The sequence below is a fragment of the Leishmania braziliensis genome, chromosome 26 (genome assembly GCF_000002845.2).
Source record: "Leishmania braziliensis MHOM/BR/75/M2904 complete genome, chromosome 26".
NCBI lineage: Eukaryota > Euglenozoa > Kinetoplastea > Trypanosomatida > Trypanosomatidae > Leishmania > Leishmania braziliensis.
Genome location: NC_009318.2, coordinates 620,018 through 632,281, shown reverse-complemented (window position 1 = coordinate 632,281; position 12,264 = coordinate 620,018). Strand labels below are relative to the sequence as shown.

Sequence of the window (12,264 nt, the reverse complement as noted above, 5' to 3'; positions counted from 1 at the left end):
GCCATTTTGTTTTTGGTTTTTTGTCTTTTTTTTTTTTTTCTTTTTTATTTTTTTTTTGTTTAATTTCTTTGTTTTTTTTTTTTTTTTATTTTTTTTTTTTTTTTGATTTTTTTTTTTTTTTTGATTTTTATTTTTTTTTTTTTTTTTTTTTTTTTTCTTTTTTTTTTTTTTTTTTTTTTTTTGTTTCCTTTTTTTTTTTTTGTTGTTTTTGTTTTTTTTCCTTTTTGTTTTTTTTTTTTTTTTTTTTTTTTTTTTTTTTTTTTTTTTTTTTTTTTTTTTTTTTTTTTTTTTTTTTTTTTTTTTTTTTTTGTTTTTTTTTGTTGGTTTTTTTTTTTTTTTTTCCTTTTTTTTTGGGATTTACTGTTTAATGTTGATCCCCCCCGTTGGAGTTGACAGATTCCTTCACTATTGCCGTAGACAGTTGCCAGGGGGCAGTTCGGGTGTCAGAGGACGCACCGGTCGAGGTGCGGTAGCGAATGTTTGGTGTGAAGGCACCGACTGGGGAGCGCCCGAGCTGCTCGCTGACATGACGGATGCTCGTCTCGGGATGCAGTGTAGACCCGGTTGCCACAGCATGACTTTTGCCATGTGACACGGGTGTCAGCAGCGAAGTGCGTGCCGAGTGAAGAAGTGAGGAGCGCCATCTGAACGGTGTCTCGGGGATGCCACTGTCGTCACCGCCGCTGCGGCACATGCCGTCGGTGCGACTTCTCACCGGCGCTCGCCACATCGGCTGCCACGAATGTGAGGAGGAGGAGGTGTACCACCTCGAGTGAGGGCTGGTATTAGCGGTCGGGGCGGAGAGCCACTCCACAGAGGCAGTCCGCCTCGAGGACGCAAGCTGGGACGAGCGAGGCGGAGCTGGTGCCGGCTGCGGGGCCACGCCACTCGGGCGCGGCTCCTCCTCTTTCTCCACTGATGCGCCAGTGAAATTAGCAAATGCCCGCGATCTCATTCTATCGTGAACATGCGCGTCGACGTCTTGCCCATCTATTGGTGTCGTGCCTTCTGCGCGGTCTCCATCCTCCGTACTTGATACCGAGAACCTCTCGGGCGTGGCGGCCACCGTGAAACTGTTCAGCAGAAACCTCGCTGGTTCCACAGAGCTGGAGCTCATTCAGCAGCACCACGATCTCTTCTTCCTTGTGAAAAGATGACGAGCGGGCAAGGGCAGGGGAAGAGGGGTTGGTGATTCGTGGGCAGTGTGGAGAAGAGTGGGGGCAGTGGAGAGTGCGGGCGAGCTTCTTGTGGGGGAGGATAAGGGCGGGTGGAGGGGTGAATATCGGATCCTACACACGCACAACACGCGATGGCGACAGAAACAAACAGAAAAAAAAAAGAGAGAGCAGCGGAAACGTGCACGATGCCGCACCCGCGCCACGGGCAAGAGAGACAATAAAAAGACCAATGTGTCGTGAGCTGGCGAAGAAGAGAGGGCACACACATACACAGAGAGAGAGAGAGAGAGACAGACAGGCAGAGACACGAGGAAAGAGAAGACAAAGGAAAAAAAAAAAGGAAAAGAAAAGACGGGAAGAGCAGTAGCGACAGCGCAGGCAGCAGAGCTGGGAGCTGACCCGGTGTATACGTTCCTGCACAAACAGTAGAGCAATACGGGGATACTGCTTGCAAGTTGTACGTGTGGACTCGTGCAAGTGTTGGGCGAGTGTACTTGCGTGGGATCGTTGGAGGGACAAGGAGGGGGAAGCGAGGCGGCAGCGTTGACAGGTGAATCTTCGACAGAGCGAAACAGAAAAGAAAGGAAAGGAGGTGAGCTAAAAGAACGACAGACGCAGACCCGCGTGACTCCCTCTTACACACGCACGATAGCGCCAACCACCTCCTTCTCCCTTGGTGGCAGTGCGAAGACCAGACGGGGGAAAGAGGGGGGTAGGACTACGTGGGCGGGTGGGGGGTGTCTGAGAGTATGTGAATAAAAAAACTCTTCGTCGTGAAGCCCTGACTCGCAGCGAAAGTAACTTGTGCGCGTAATGTAGATCCACGTGAGTTGGCCAGCACAGAGGATTGCATTGGTGGGATTCACACGTGTGAAGCGGCGATATACGTGCCACGTAAGTGAATGAGAGAAGCAAGAAGAACCGCAAAGATATGGATTCAATGCGAACGGAATAAAATGAAAGAAAGAGAAAAGAGTAGGGGGCGAGAAGCGAGGGAGAGTGGCAGCCGCAGAGACGCTCGCGAGTGCACACACCAGTGTACACGCATGCACTCAGGCGACCATTGTACTCACCCACTGAGCCGCAAGGCTGTTTCGGTCTCGCCTTCCTCATAGTGCGTCTTGGTATTATTCGCTGCTCATTCATTACTCATCACACGCGTCACTTTCTTCATGTTCGCCCTCTCTGTGGCCAGTGATGCTGCTGTCCTGGGTCCTTTCTCGACTGACTTTACCTCGCTAACGTTACCGATGCTGCTATTGCCCCCTCTCAAGGAACCGCGCTTCAACCGCCGCTTCACTGACCTCATCGCTGCTGCTGGGAGGCGACCATGACCGATGTCCTCCTGAAAAATAATGAGATCGAGAGTGGCACCGGGACAGGTGAACTCAACTGCAGACGACAAGGGGAGAAAGGAAGCAGCAGCGGTGATAGTGAGGTGCGTCCATGATGATGCTGCATACGTGCGCATATGATGAAAAGCATCATCAACACCGAAGAGTCATCTCTGGCAATGTTTCCCTGGCAGAAGACAAGAGGGGAGGGAGAAAACAGCGATACTCGCACCTCTACAGACGCACATAGAGAAATCGCATCCAGGATAGGCGCCCTACCTGATGGAAAAGGGGTGGGGCATTTTCTTTTCACAACGTGCCCATTCGCCGCCACACAGCAAGAGCCCCACCGCCGCAGTGTCCACACACACCCTCTGGCCTGTCGCGGGCCCACCGCCTGGCGCGAAGCAGCCCTAGACACGCACCGCAGCAGCGCGCCGACCCAGTCACCCGAGCATGACCCCCGCCCCACAGGCCACGCCACAGCCGCGCCCATCATGTCGGTCGGTCAGCTGTGCTCACAGTCGCGGGCCGCTCCGGCGCAACGCCACACGCGACCTGACCGCCGACATCCGTAGCGGCGCATCGCTCTCACTTCCCCATGTCGCAGGCACATGGCCCTGGCGCCACCAGAGGTGTTTCGGCATTGGCAGGGGGATAGAGGAGGGGTGCTCGGCTTCCGCACAGAGTGGGGGGCGCTGGAGGCTGGACACAGCGCACTGAGGGGTGTCCGCCCGTCATCGGGGGGGGGGGGGGGGGGGGGGGCGAAGGAGGAGATGGGCGTTGGGAGAAAATAATGAAACACGTAGGAAAACGAAAAGGACCGCCATCGTCATTCAAACCGCGCTTTCACTCGGACGCAGATATGCAGCCATGCACCGGTGCGGCAAGCCATCGACCGAGACATGGACCCACACGCACCGCACCAGTCCGTCGCTTCTTTTGTTGGTTTGTTTTGTTTCCTTCTCGCGCGCACCAAAGGGAAAAAAATTGAAACGTCGATGCGGATGCAGCAGCAGGGGAGTGTGGGAGGAGAGGGGCGGCCACAAGGGAGGGGCCAGTGGCGCCTGCACAGGAGGTGAAGAGGAGGGAGGGCGGTTGCCAAAGAAGGAAAGCAGATGCGTGGAGAGACCCACACACGATCCCGTGCACACCCACCTCCAATCCCTTCTCGTTGCCCCATCGTGAGTCCTCTTAAGGCCTCTGAGCAGTTCTTCGTTTCTTTCGCCTTCACCGCCGCTTTTTTATTAGGACTACTGTTATCGTTGCTGTCACACACGCCACACTCACTATCAGCGGTGCCAACGTTTGCCACGAGGAGGCAGTGCCGCTGGCTGCCGGCGGGACGGCCAAGGCCGCACCTCTCTTACCAGAAACAGCTCCAGTCGCAGCAGCCACGGGTGCAAGTGTGCTAAGTGCCTTCTGCTTCGACGCCAAGCGAGCCGTGCCGCCATCTGCTTCGCTGCCTGCAGCACCACTTGTCGCCACGCCACCCTCCACGAGCACGCGTGATACCTCCGGCAGCTCATCCCATGCCACCTCGTCGTCCAGCACAATCGGCTGCGGCATCGCCTCCACGGCCAGCCGCGACGTCTTCAGAAGGAAGCGTGAGGGCACCGATCGTATGTCAGAGATTTCGACTTGGTAGTTTTCCAAGTTCTGAAAGAGAGTTGCAAAGGCGTCGTAGAGTGGGTAGAGATCGACGCGCTTCCGCATCGCTTCCACGATTGACATCGTCTCCAGCATCTCCAATCCCTCGCCGCGCTTCAGCAGCAGCTCCGTGATGTCCTTCACCACGTCGTCCTCGTAGATGGCTTCCGAACGACAGTTCGGGATCTCCTCTGGACAAAGCGCGAGCACCTCTTTGCGATACTCGCGGCAGGCCAGGTAGCAGTACGGAACGGCGTAACGCTTCCACGTAGAACCGTAGCCGATATGGATCGCGTGCGCCGACCGGATCGCCTGCAGCACCAGTGCGAAGTCGTAGTGAAACTCCATGAGCTCGCCCGGCGCGACATCGTGGAAGTGACGCGGGCGGTAGTTTGTCACCAGCGGGGCAACGAGGAACTGCGCGATGGCCGTCTCGGGGTGTCCGCTTTTGCCGAAGCGTTGGTCCACCTTGATGTGTGGTAGCGATGTTTTGCACTTGGCTCGCAGCGGCGCCATGAACGGGGAGACGCTGTGCAGCAGGGCATTCGCAAAGGCCTCGAAAGCGTTGCGCTGCGACTGCTCATGGCGCTGTTGCGCCTTTGTGAGCTTCTTCCAGTGGTGCTTGCCGGCGCCTGTCTTGGACGTTGCTGTCGCACTGGCGCTGTCATCCTCCATGTCCACCATGTTGGCGGCAGCAGCAGCGCTCGTGCTCGCAACCCCGAGTGTCCCCGACTTCCTCGCCGCCGCTGTTGCGCTCTTCACTGCGTTTGCATACGTCAGAGGAATCAGTGAGGAGGTGGCAGCAGGCGAGGCGCCTACAGAGTTCGGTCCACTCGGCTTAGCATCGCCGAGGGCCCTCGTGGCTTCACTGCCATGGCCGGCACTTGCGCCACCACTGCTGACTGCCGGCCGCTCGTCTCCGTTCTGTCCATTCAGCTGCCGATCAATCATCTGCCCAGTCAGCTCCATTAGCTTCTTAAACTCAGCCTCCCAATCAATATTTGCAAGCTTCTCTGCAATGGCGGGGTCGCCGCCGGTCATGTAGCTGGGGATGTAGAACGGCACCGTGCTCGTGGCGGCACCAGCGGCAGCAGCCGGCGCTGCCACGGGAGACTGCTCTCCCATACTCTTCGACGGTGCAGAGGCTGCGGCAGGGTCCTCGGGCTGCGCTGTGGCAGGTGGCAGGGCCAAATCTGTCATTCCGTGCGCATTGTTCCCTGTTGGCCTCCACTCCGTCGCGTTAGGATTGAGGTGCGACATTGGGACAGGCGAAGCGAGAAGATGAAATAAAGGAGGGGAAAGGAGGAAGACGAGAAGGTGCGCCGCAGGTGCGGGGGGTGCGGCGTCGAGCGAACACAACGATAGAGGCACACGCGAATAAACGTGCACAACTGCTCTGATCACGCAGCAAGGTCAAGCTGCTGGATGAATGAACTGGGTGAATGGCGTATGTGGTTGGTATGTACGTGCGCGAGGTAAGGTGAACGATGTGTGTGTGTGTGTGTGTGGTTGCGAGAGAGAAAGAAAGGGGAGGCAGGGGAACAACAAGCGACAAGGGAGGCAAACACGAAGGAAGTGAAGTGTAACCAGTACGAAACAGACAAAGGTGTGCATAAGCGCAGGCACACACAAACAAGGTATACAGGAAAACAAGTCCCTGAATGAGATGGCGTGTTCAGTATCGATGTGTGTGTGTGTGGGTGTGGGTGTGGGTGTGGGTGGAAGGAAAAGAGAGGAATGATGAGGTGGGGGGATGAGCGAAACAGGGTAACGGTGGCGGTGGTGACGCAGCAGAACAGGAGGGCACAGGGAGGCGGAGGGGCGGGGAGGCGGAGAGAGAATGAAGGAGTACAGGCCACATGCGCGCAGACAACAGAAAAGACAAGAGAGGGAAGTGCGAAGAGCTACTGCAAAAAAAGGGCCTCTGCTATACTGCCCCCACCCCACCTCGAAGCTGTATTCCACATATCGCCTGGGGATGGCTCAACTCCGCAGCGAGTTCGACATCCTCTTTCTCCTTCTCTGGGTGTTTCACTTCACCTCTCTGCCCGCACAGTAGCCGTAGATACGCGTGTGCTCCCCCCCCCCTCCTCCTCGGTTGTGGTTGCCGCCCCGCTCCACGGGAGGAGAGAGGGGGGGCCATACTCATCTAGTGGCAGCACGCATACGTTATGTAGGTATACATACCTCTAAGAGGAACAGGCACGTACACACGTACACAGGCACCGAAGGAACGATGCTTGGGAAGCAACACCAAGACGTTCGACAGCCTTCACGGCGGCCCACGCAAAGGTTCAGCGGTACCTCTCCCCTCAATGTTCAGGCAGATGAGGACACTGCACGCACAGGAGGGAGAGGAAAAGAAGGAAGAGGGTTATTAGGGTGGAAAAGGTGGCGAACACACCGGCCCGCCCACTGACATGCACCATCACTACCGGTACTAGCGAACACGACGAAGACACGGGTGTACGTGCGGTCTCCGTGCACTGCAAGGCGACCTTTTTTCAGGTAAACTACAGACACGTAAGAGCGCACATACCCGCACGCTCCCTGCCTTTCCTTTCGCTCTACAACGCTGTCAGTGTGGTGTCTGTCCATTTAGTGGTGAAGAACGTGCTGTACACCTTGGCAGACATGTACGCGTTGTACTCCATCACGTGCGGCTCGTCCCGGGCCCAGCAATCTTTGAAGTGAAGCAGCAGCGCGTGGTGCAGCGCAAACATGCCTGCCTCAGCACTACACGAGCTCTTGCAGGAGTCCCAAAAGGCCGCCGTGTCTGCGGCACTTGTGCGGTCGAGGGACACGCCCTTCTGTGCTGCCACAGCACGACGGCTGACAGTCTTAGCCGTCGCATCACCAGCCCCGAGGCGCAGCGCGTCGTAGAGCATCTCCAAATGTGCCACATGCAGTGGGTAGTTCTGCTCGAGCAGCAGTTGAGTCGTTAGCTGAATGCTGACGACAGCAAGCAGATACCAGCTGTGCTTGCCCTCGCGCTGCACACGCTCGTTGTAGGTAAGCATCTCACGAAAAGCGGCGTTGTGCACCTGCGCAAAGTGCACGAGCTGGCGAAGCGCCAGCACGCCACCGCCACGGAGGTCTGTCACGGGGTCGACGTCTTGAAAGCCAATGCTGCCCCACTGCGGTCCGAGCGAACTGTACGTCGCCGCCGACTTGCCTGTGGCCATCCAGAGCTGCTGGAGGAGGTTCACGTGGCTGCTATTGTCCTTGTCAAATGCAGTCGCCCGCTCCACATTCAGCGCACGCAGCGACACGTCCGCAGCGACCATCTGCGCAAAGAGGCTGTACTCCACTTGAAGAGCAGGCGTGGAAGAGGAGAGCTTCTGTTGCTGTTGCACCTCGACCAGCTTACGTCGCGCAGAGGGCAAATAGCTCTCCTGGATGTAGTGCAACACAGAGACGGGGATTCGGAGAGAATGCGCATTCGACGCCGGTAGTTTTTCGGTGGTGGTGCCTGAAGCGCTCCCGAGAAAGCCGAGGCGAGCAGCTGGCGGCATCGGAGATGAGGGAGGCCCACGCAGGAAAAACACGAGTTCCCCACACGTCGTGCATCGCCCACCACGTATCGCCTCAAGCGCCTCAACGACCGCCTGGCGCGGCTCCTGGATAGAGCTCTCAGACCGGAAGGCACGTCGGCTGCCTCCGCCACCACCCGCACTCCCCCTCGATACCACTAGCAAAAGTATTCCGGCGCCGAGTGCGGCAGCCGCTGTCACCGCGGTGGCGATTATTTGCGTTGTGCGAGACGAAGAAGTACACAAGGGGGAGGTGGGGGAGGCGGAGGACAACGGTGGTGCAGTCATTCTCGCGCAATAGAGAGGGGGACGCAGTACCGTGAAGCAGAGAAAATTGTTTGCTTATGCTCCGCAAAGGAGATGGGAAAAGAAGATGCGTGCACCTCCTCCTTTCTGAATCCCTCTAGGGAGCCGGTAAGTGGTGATCAGGTGCGTGTATGTGTGTGCGTGAGGGAAGCTAGCTGTGGGCAGCCGGGGAATAAAAGGGGAGAGGGGAAGAGACAAGGAGGAGGAGTTGAGCAAGACACGCAGGTAGACGCGCACCTATGCCTATGCACGCTCGAGCACACACGAGAAGCTGCCCGTGACGGAGAAGGTCAAGAAAAAAAGGCTCAAACAGAGTCTAAGGCAGGACTGAGAGTTACTCCTGTCGCGTACAGCTAAGCTGCCCTTCGCTCCTCGTGGGGTCGTCGCACAAGGCACAAAATCCACATGTGTGTATATAGGTCGGGACCTTTAAAGAACGCAGTGGACGCACCTCCTTCCCCCTCCCCCTTCATCAAGCAGCCCTCCGTGATGGCGACAGCTGCTCCATGAAATGGTCGCTGCTGCCGAGAGCGCTTTTCTATTACTTCGATGGCAGTTACTGAGGAAAAGGAAAGAGAGGAACAGGGAAAGAAAGAGGCCACACACACACACACACACGCGCGAACAGGAAAAAAAAATGCAACGAATAAACGTGAGTAACTCATCAAAGCCTCGCAGAGGGAAATTGGGAAAGACAACATCAGAGCGAGGAAAATCGACGAACAAAGCGACCTTCCTTCGTCACCTTCACCATTCGCCGCCACACAGCAAGAGCCCCACCGCCGCAGTGTCTACACACACCCTCTGGCCTGTCGCGGGCCCACCGCCTGGCGCGAAGCAGCCCTAGACACGCACCGCAGCAGCGCGCCGACCCAGTCACCCGAGCATGACCCCCGCCCCACAGGCCACGCCACAGCCGCGCCCATCATGTCGGTCGGTCAGCTGTGCTCACAGTCGCGGGCCGCTCCGGCGCAACGCCACACGCGACCTGACCGCCGACATCCGTAGCGGCGCATCGCTCTCACTTCTCCATGTCGCAGGCACATGGCCCTGGCGCCACCAGAGGTGTTTCGGCATTGGCAGGGGGATAGGGGAGGGGTGCTCGGCTTCCGCACAGAGTGGGGGGCGCTGGAGGCTGGACACCGCGCACTGAGGGGTGTCCGCCCGTCATCGGGGGGGACAAGTAAGGAAGAAAAAAGGGAACCGGATGGAGAGAGGAAAGCAAAACCTGCGGTGTCTGCGAAACAGAGCAAAGTACACCAACACACACGCAGATATCTGAATTAGTCAGAAATGAAAGCGCACCACCCACGCAGGCGCCGCGCTCATCCAGGTCGTCTCCAGCGTGGTACTCCAAAGATCGCTTTCGACCATGTCACACACGTTGGAGGACCCAGGCAGGCACTCCGACACCGGAGTGGCACGCATGCTGAATGGCACTGGGCTGCCGTCAGCGCGGGATCCGGTTGAGAGCAGCAGTGCTGTGTCCTCCGCCGAGATTGGCTGGTGAAGTGTGTCGAACACGCGGCGGGCGTAGCGGAAGAGCGGGAATGTCGGCAGAAGAACATCCATAGGACGCAGCAGCAGCACACAGGTCACGCTTTCCCAGCGCCGGTGCGAGGCAAAGCCAGCGCCGATACCTGTTGCGATATCAATGCCGGGGTCTGCAGGGGTCAGTGTCAACGGTCGCATTCCGTATTGAGTTTTCATGTCCTCCTCACTCCTCTCCTCGGGGGATGGCAAAGACGACGAGGCGCAGTTGGCTAGCGATGCCGCGGCCTCCGCGTCACCGCCGTGAGCCATATGGTGGTGGTGTTGGCAAGTGCGGTACAATGGAAAACCGGTCACCTTCATGCCGGGTTGCGGGTCCATCATCGAGTCTTCTCCAACGGAGGACGGTGTTGTCACTGGTGCAGTGGAGGAAGGGTACAACAGCATGTCCTCCAGTCGTTGACAGAGTCGTCGCACCTGCGCCTCGTCAAAGCCCAGTCCGCAACAGAAAACCACCAAGTGCGGGTCCTCCCTCCCGGTGAGTGGCGGCTCACCTTCAACGTGGCACAGCGGGTAGTAGCCCTGCTTCACTGTACTGCCGCGAGCGATGCAGTCATCGCTGGCATCCGTGATGGAAGCCAGTTCCATGCTGGCAGGTTTTCGGGCTCCTCTACGTCTGTGCACGCCACTGCGAGTGTTATTGAGAAAGTGCGCCTTGTTCATCTCTGCCACCGTAGCTGAAATAGTATTCGTTGACGTTGTCGTGCACGGGATGGTGCTGCCGCCTGCGCAGCCGTCGTGCTCGCCGCTGCCGCCGTGCCCGACGCAGGACCTGTGGAGCAGCAGGGGCTCACTGTGGCCGCCAAAGTTTGGAAATTGGCACATCGTCGCATTCGACAGCACACCAGGAGCCAAGGCATCACCGTCATAGAGCAGCACACGCGCAGATGGCTGCGGCGCCCGGCAGCTCGGTAGCTTGGCGACCGATATGCCCGTCGACGCTGGCGACCCTATGGACGATCTGACGACGGTGGTATGAGAGACAATGCCGAGCTGCAACGAGGTGGAGGCGCCGTACGACGCAGAGGAATCGGCGTCTGCGATAGCCTCAGGCAGGCACGGCTCCAGGTGGGTGACGGGGGCCGCCACGCCGTCACCGGCTGAAGGAATCGGCAAGGCTTGCTTCAGGTTCAGGTAGTGCGGCACCAGCGCCTTTCGGGCAATGCGCATGCGAGATGGCACCAGCTCTATGCCGACCCCGAGCCACCCACGCCACACTGCCGCAGGGTTCTCGATTCCTAGAGGTGCGTAAACAGCTGCGAGCAGATTGCTGCGATGCTTAGTTGCTGCGTCCGTCGTCGTCTCTGTGGTGCTACCCAAAGTGCTCGTGGTAGAGTTTCGGGTAAAGGATGCCGGTGCTGCGCCGACGAACGTACCGACCTCGTCCACGTGTTGCCGCGGTGACGAGGTATGCCGTCGACGGCACGCCGCTGCAGCCAGCCGACTCCACTCGAAGAGCAGGCGCCCATTGCCACACCCCACGTCTACCGCGACGACAACGGCCCCCCGAGAAGCATGGCTATGACTATGACAATGATGTCGAGTGTGCAATGACGGAGCACTTACACTGCGGGGAACCGGTGGCGCAGAGTTGAACGCAGGAGTTGAGAAGCTGCCGAGCGAGCTGGTCATGCTCGTCGAGGGGTGGGCAGGGAAGTCGGCATCGCCAGTTCCGTAATCGGGCGAGCGCCTGTGCTCCTCGCGCATCACGCAGGTTGACGCCATGCTGATGGCCTGCAGCTGCCGTACTCCGACAGAGGTCAGTTCGCCGTACAGGAGATGGCGCTCGCCGGCGCCGGAGGCGGGAAGTGGCGATGGTAGAGCCCTAGGTTTCTCTGATGCGACGTCACACTCCTCCTCGTTGCCAGAGAACTGAAAGTGGGTGGTCGTGGAGCTTGACAGCGTCGGGGAGGGTTGCCGCACGACATCAGCCCCTGTGCATGCTGCAGCAGCAGCGGCAGCATCCCCTGGCTGAAGCGCAAAGACATCCTCCAACTCTTGAAAGACGAAGTCCGCCTCTGCCTGGATGTCATCGATCTGCTGACTGCGCGATGTCGCCGTGCGCATCGACTTCCGCAGCAGCATCGCGTCCACCAACGCCTCAATGATCTCTGCAGGCGACCCGACAGCGCCTGAGGTGGGATTAGGGGCACGGCGGTCCCAGCCTACGGTGGGAGGGGGCACGTGTATCGGCGACAAGGATGACAGTGAAGTCGTGCTTTGATCAATGCCGCACGTTTCAGCGAGGCACGCTGCATTCAGCACTGACGTCGCACTCGATTCAGTGCCCGGATCGGTCACCGCTCTGTTGTCAGGAGTTACGACGGGGACATCGGAAGAAACTGAAACGGCGGCCACGAATGATGGCGTGAACGCATTGAGAACGGTGCCATCAACGGAAACAAGAGGACTACCAGCAGAGGAGCCCATTGGCGCTGGTGACTGCACATGCGCCGCCCGTGCAGCGGTAGGGGCGACAGCAGCCTCAACACCACTGCGGTGATGATGAAATTTCTCATTGGATCTCCTCGCTTTGTTGGCCTCGCCAGCCTCGGCAACCAAAGTTGCTGCCGTGGTTGTGGCTGCCGTCAGCAGCAGCGACGCGCAGGCGTCCTCGTACTCCTGCAGTTTCATGCTGTAGAATGAAGCTCGCTAAGCCCGAACGCATTACTCAAAACCATCTATTTCATGGGCGAACCGCCCGTGCATGAG

The 12,264-nt window shown here is 57.9% G+C and overlaps 3 protein-coding genes across 3 annotated transcripts; all 3 read right to left on the bottom strand.

Annotated features, from left to right (window-relative positions):
• Positions 1–3,742: 3,742 nt before the first annotated feature.
• On the bottom strand, positions 3,743–4,846 carry LBRM_26_1790 (conserved hypothetical protein; the record flags this gene model as incomplete). The annotated part of the gene is made up of 1 exon (XM_001562359.1): positions 3,743–4,846. The coding sequence occupies one exon, from the start codon at positions 4,844–4,846 to the stop codon at positions 3,743–3,745; it is 1,104 nt and encodes a 367-aa protein (XP_001562409.1).
• Positions 4,847–6,729: 1,883 nt separating this feature from the next.
• On the bottom strand, positions 6,730–7,677 carry LBRM_26_1780 (conserved hypothetical protein; the record flags this gene model as incomplete). Its single annotated transcript, XM_001562358.2, has 1 exon — positions 6,730–7,677. The coding sequence occupies one exon, from the start codon at positions 7,675–7,677 to the stop codon at positions 6,730–6,732; it is 948 nt and encodes a 315-aa protein (XP_001562408.1).
• A 1,611-nt stretch (positions 7,678–9,288) lies between these two features.
• On the bottom strand, positions 9,289–11,637 carry LBRM_26_1770 (conserved hypothetical protein; the record flags this gene model as incomplete). Its single annotated transcript, XM_001562357.1, has 1 exon — positions 9,289–11,637. The coding sequence occupies one exon, from the start codon at positions 11,635–11,637 to the stop codon at positions 9,289–9,291; it is 2,349 nt and encodes a 782-aa protein (XP_001562407.1).
• Between the last annotated feature and the right edge of the window lie 627 nt (positions 11,638–12,264).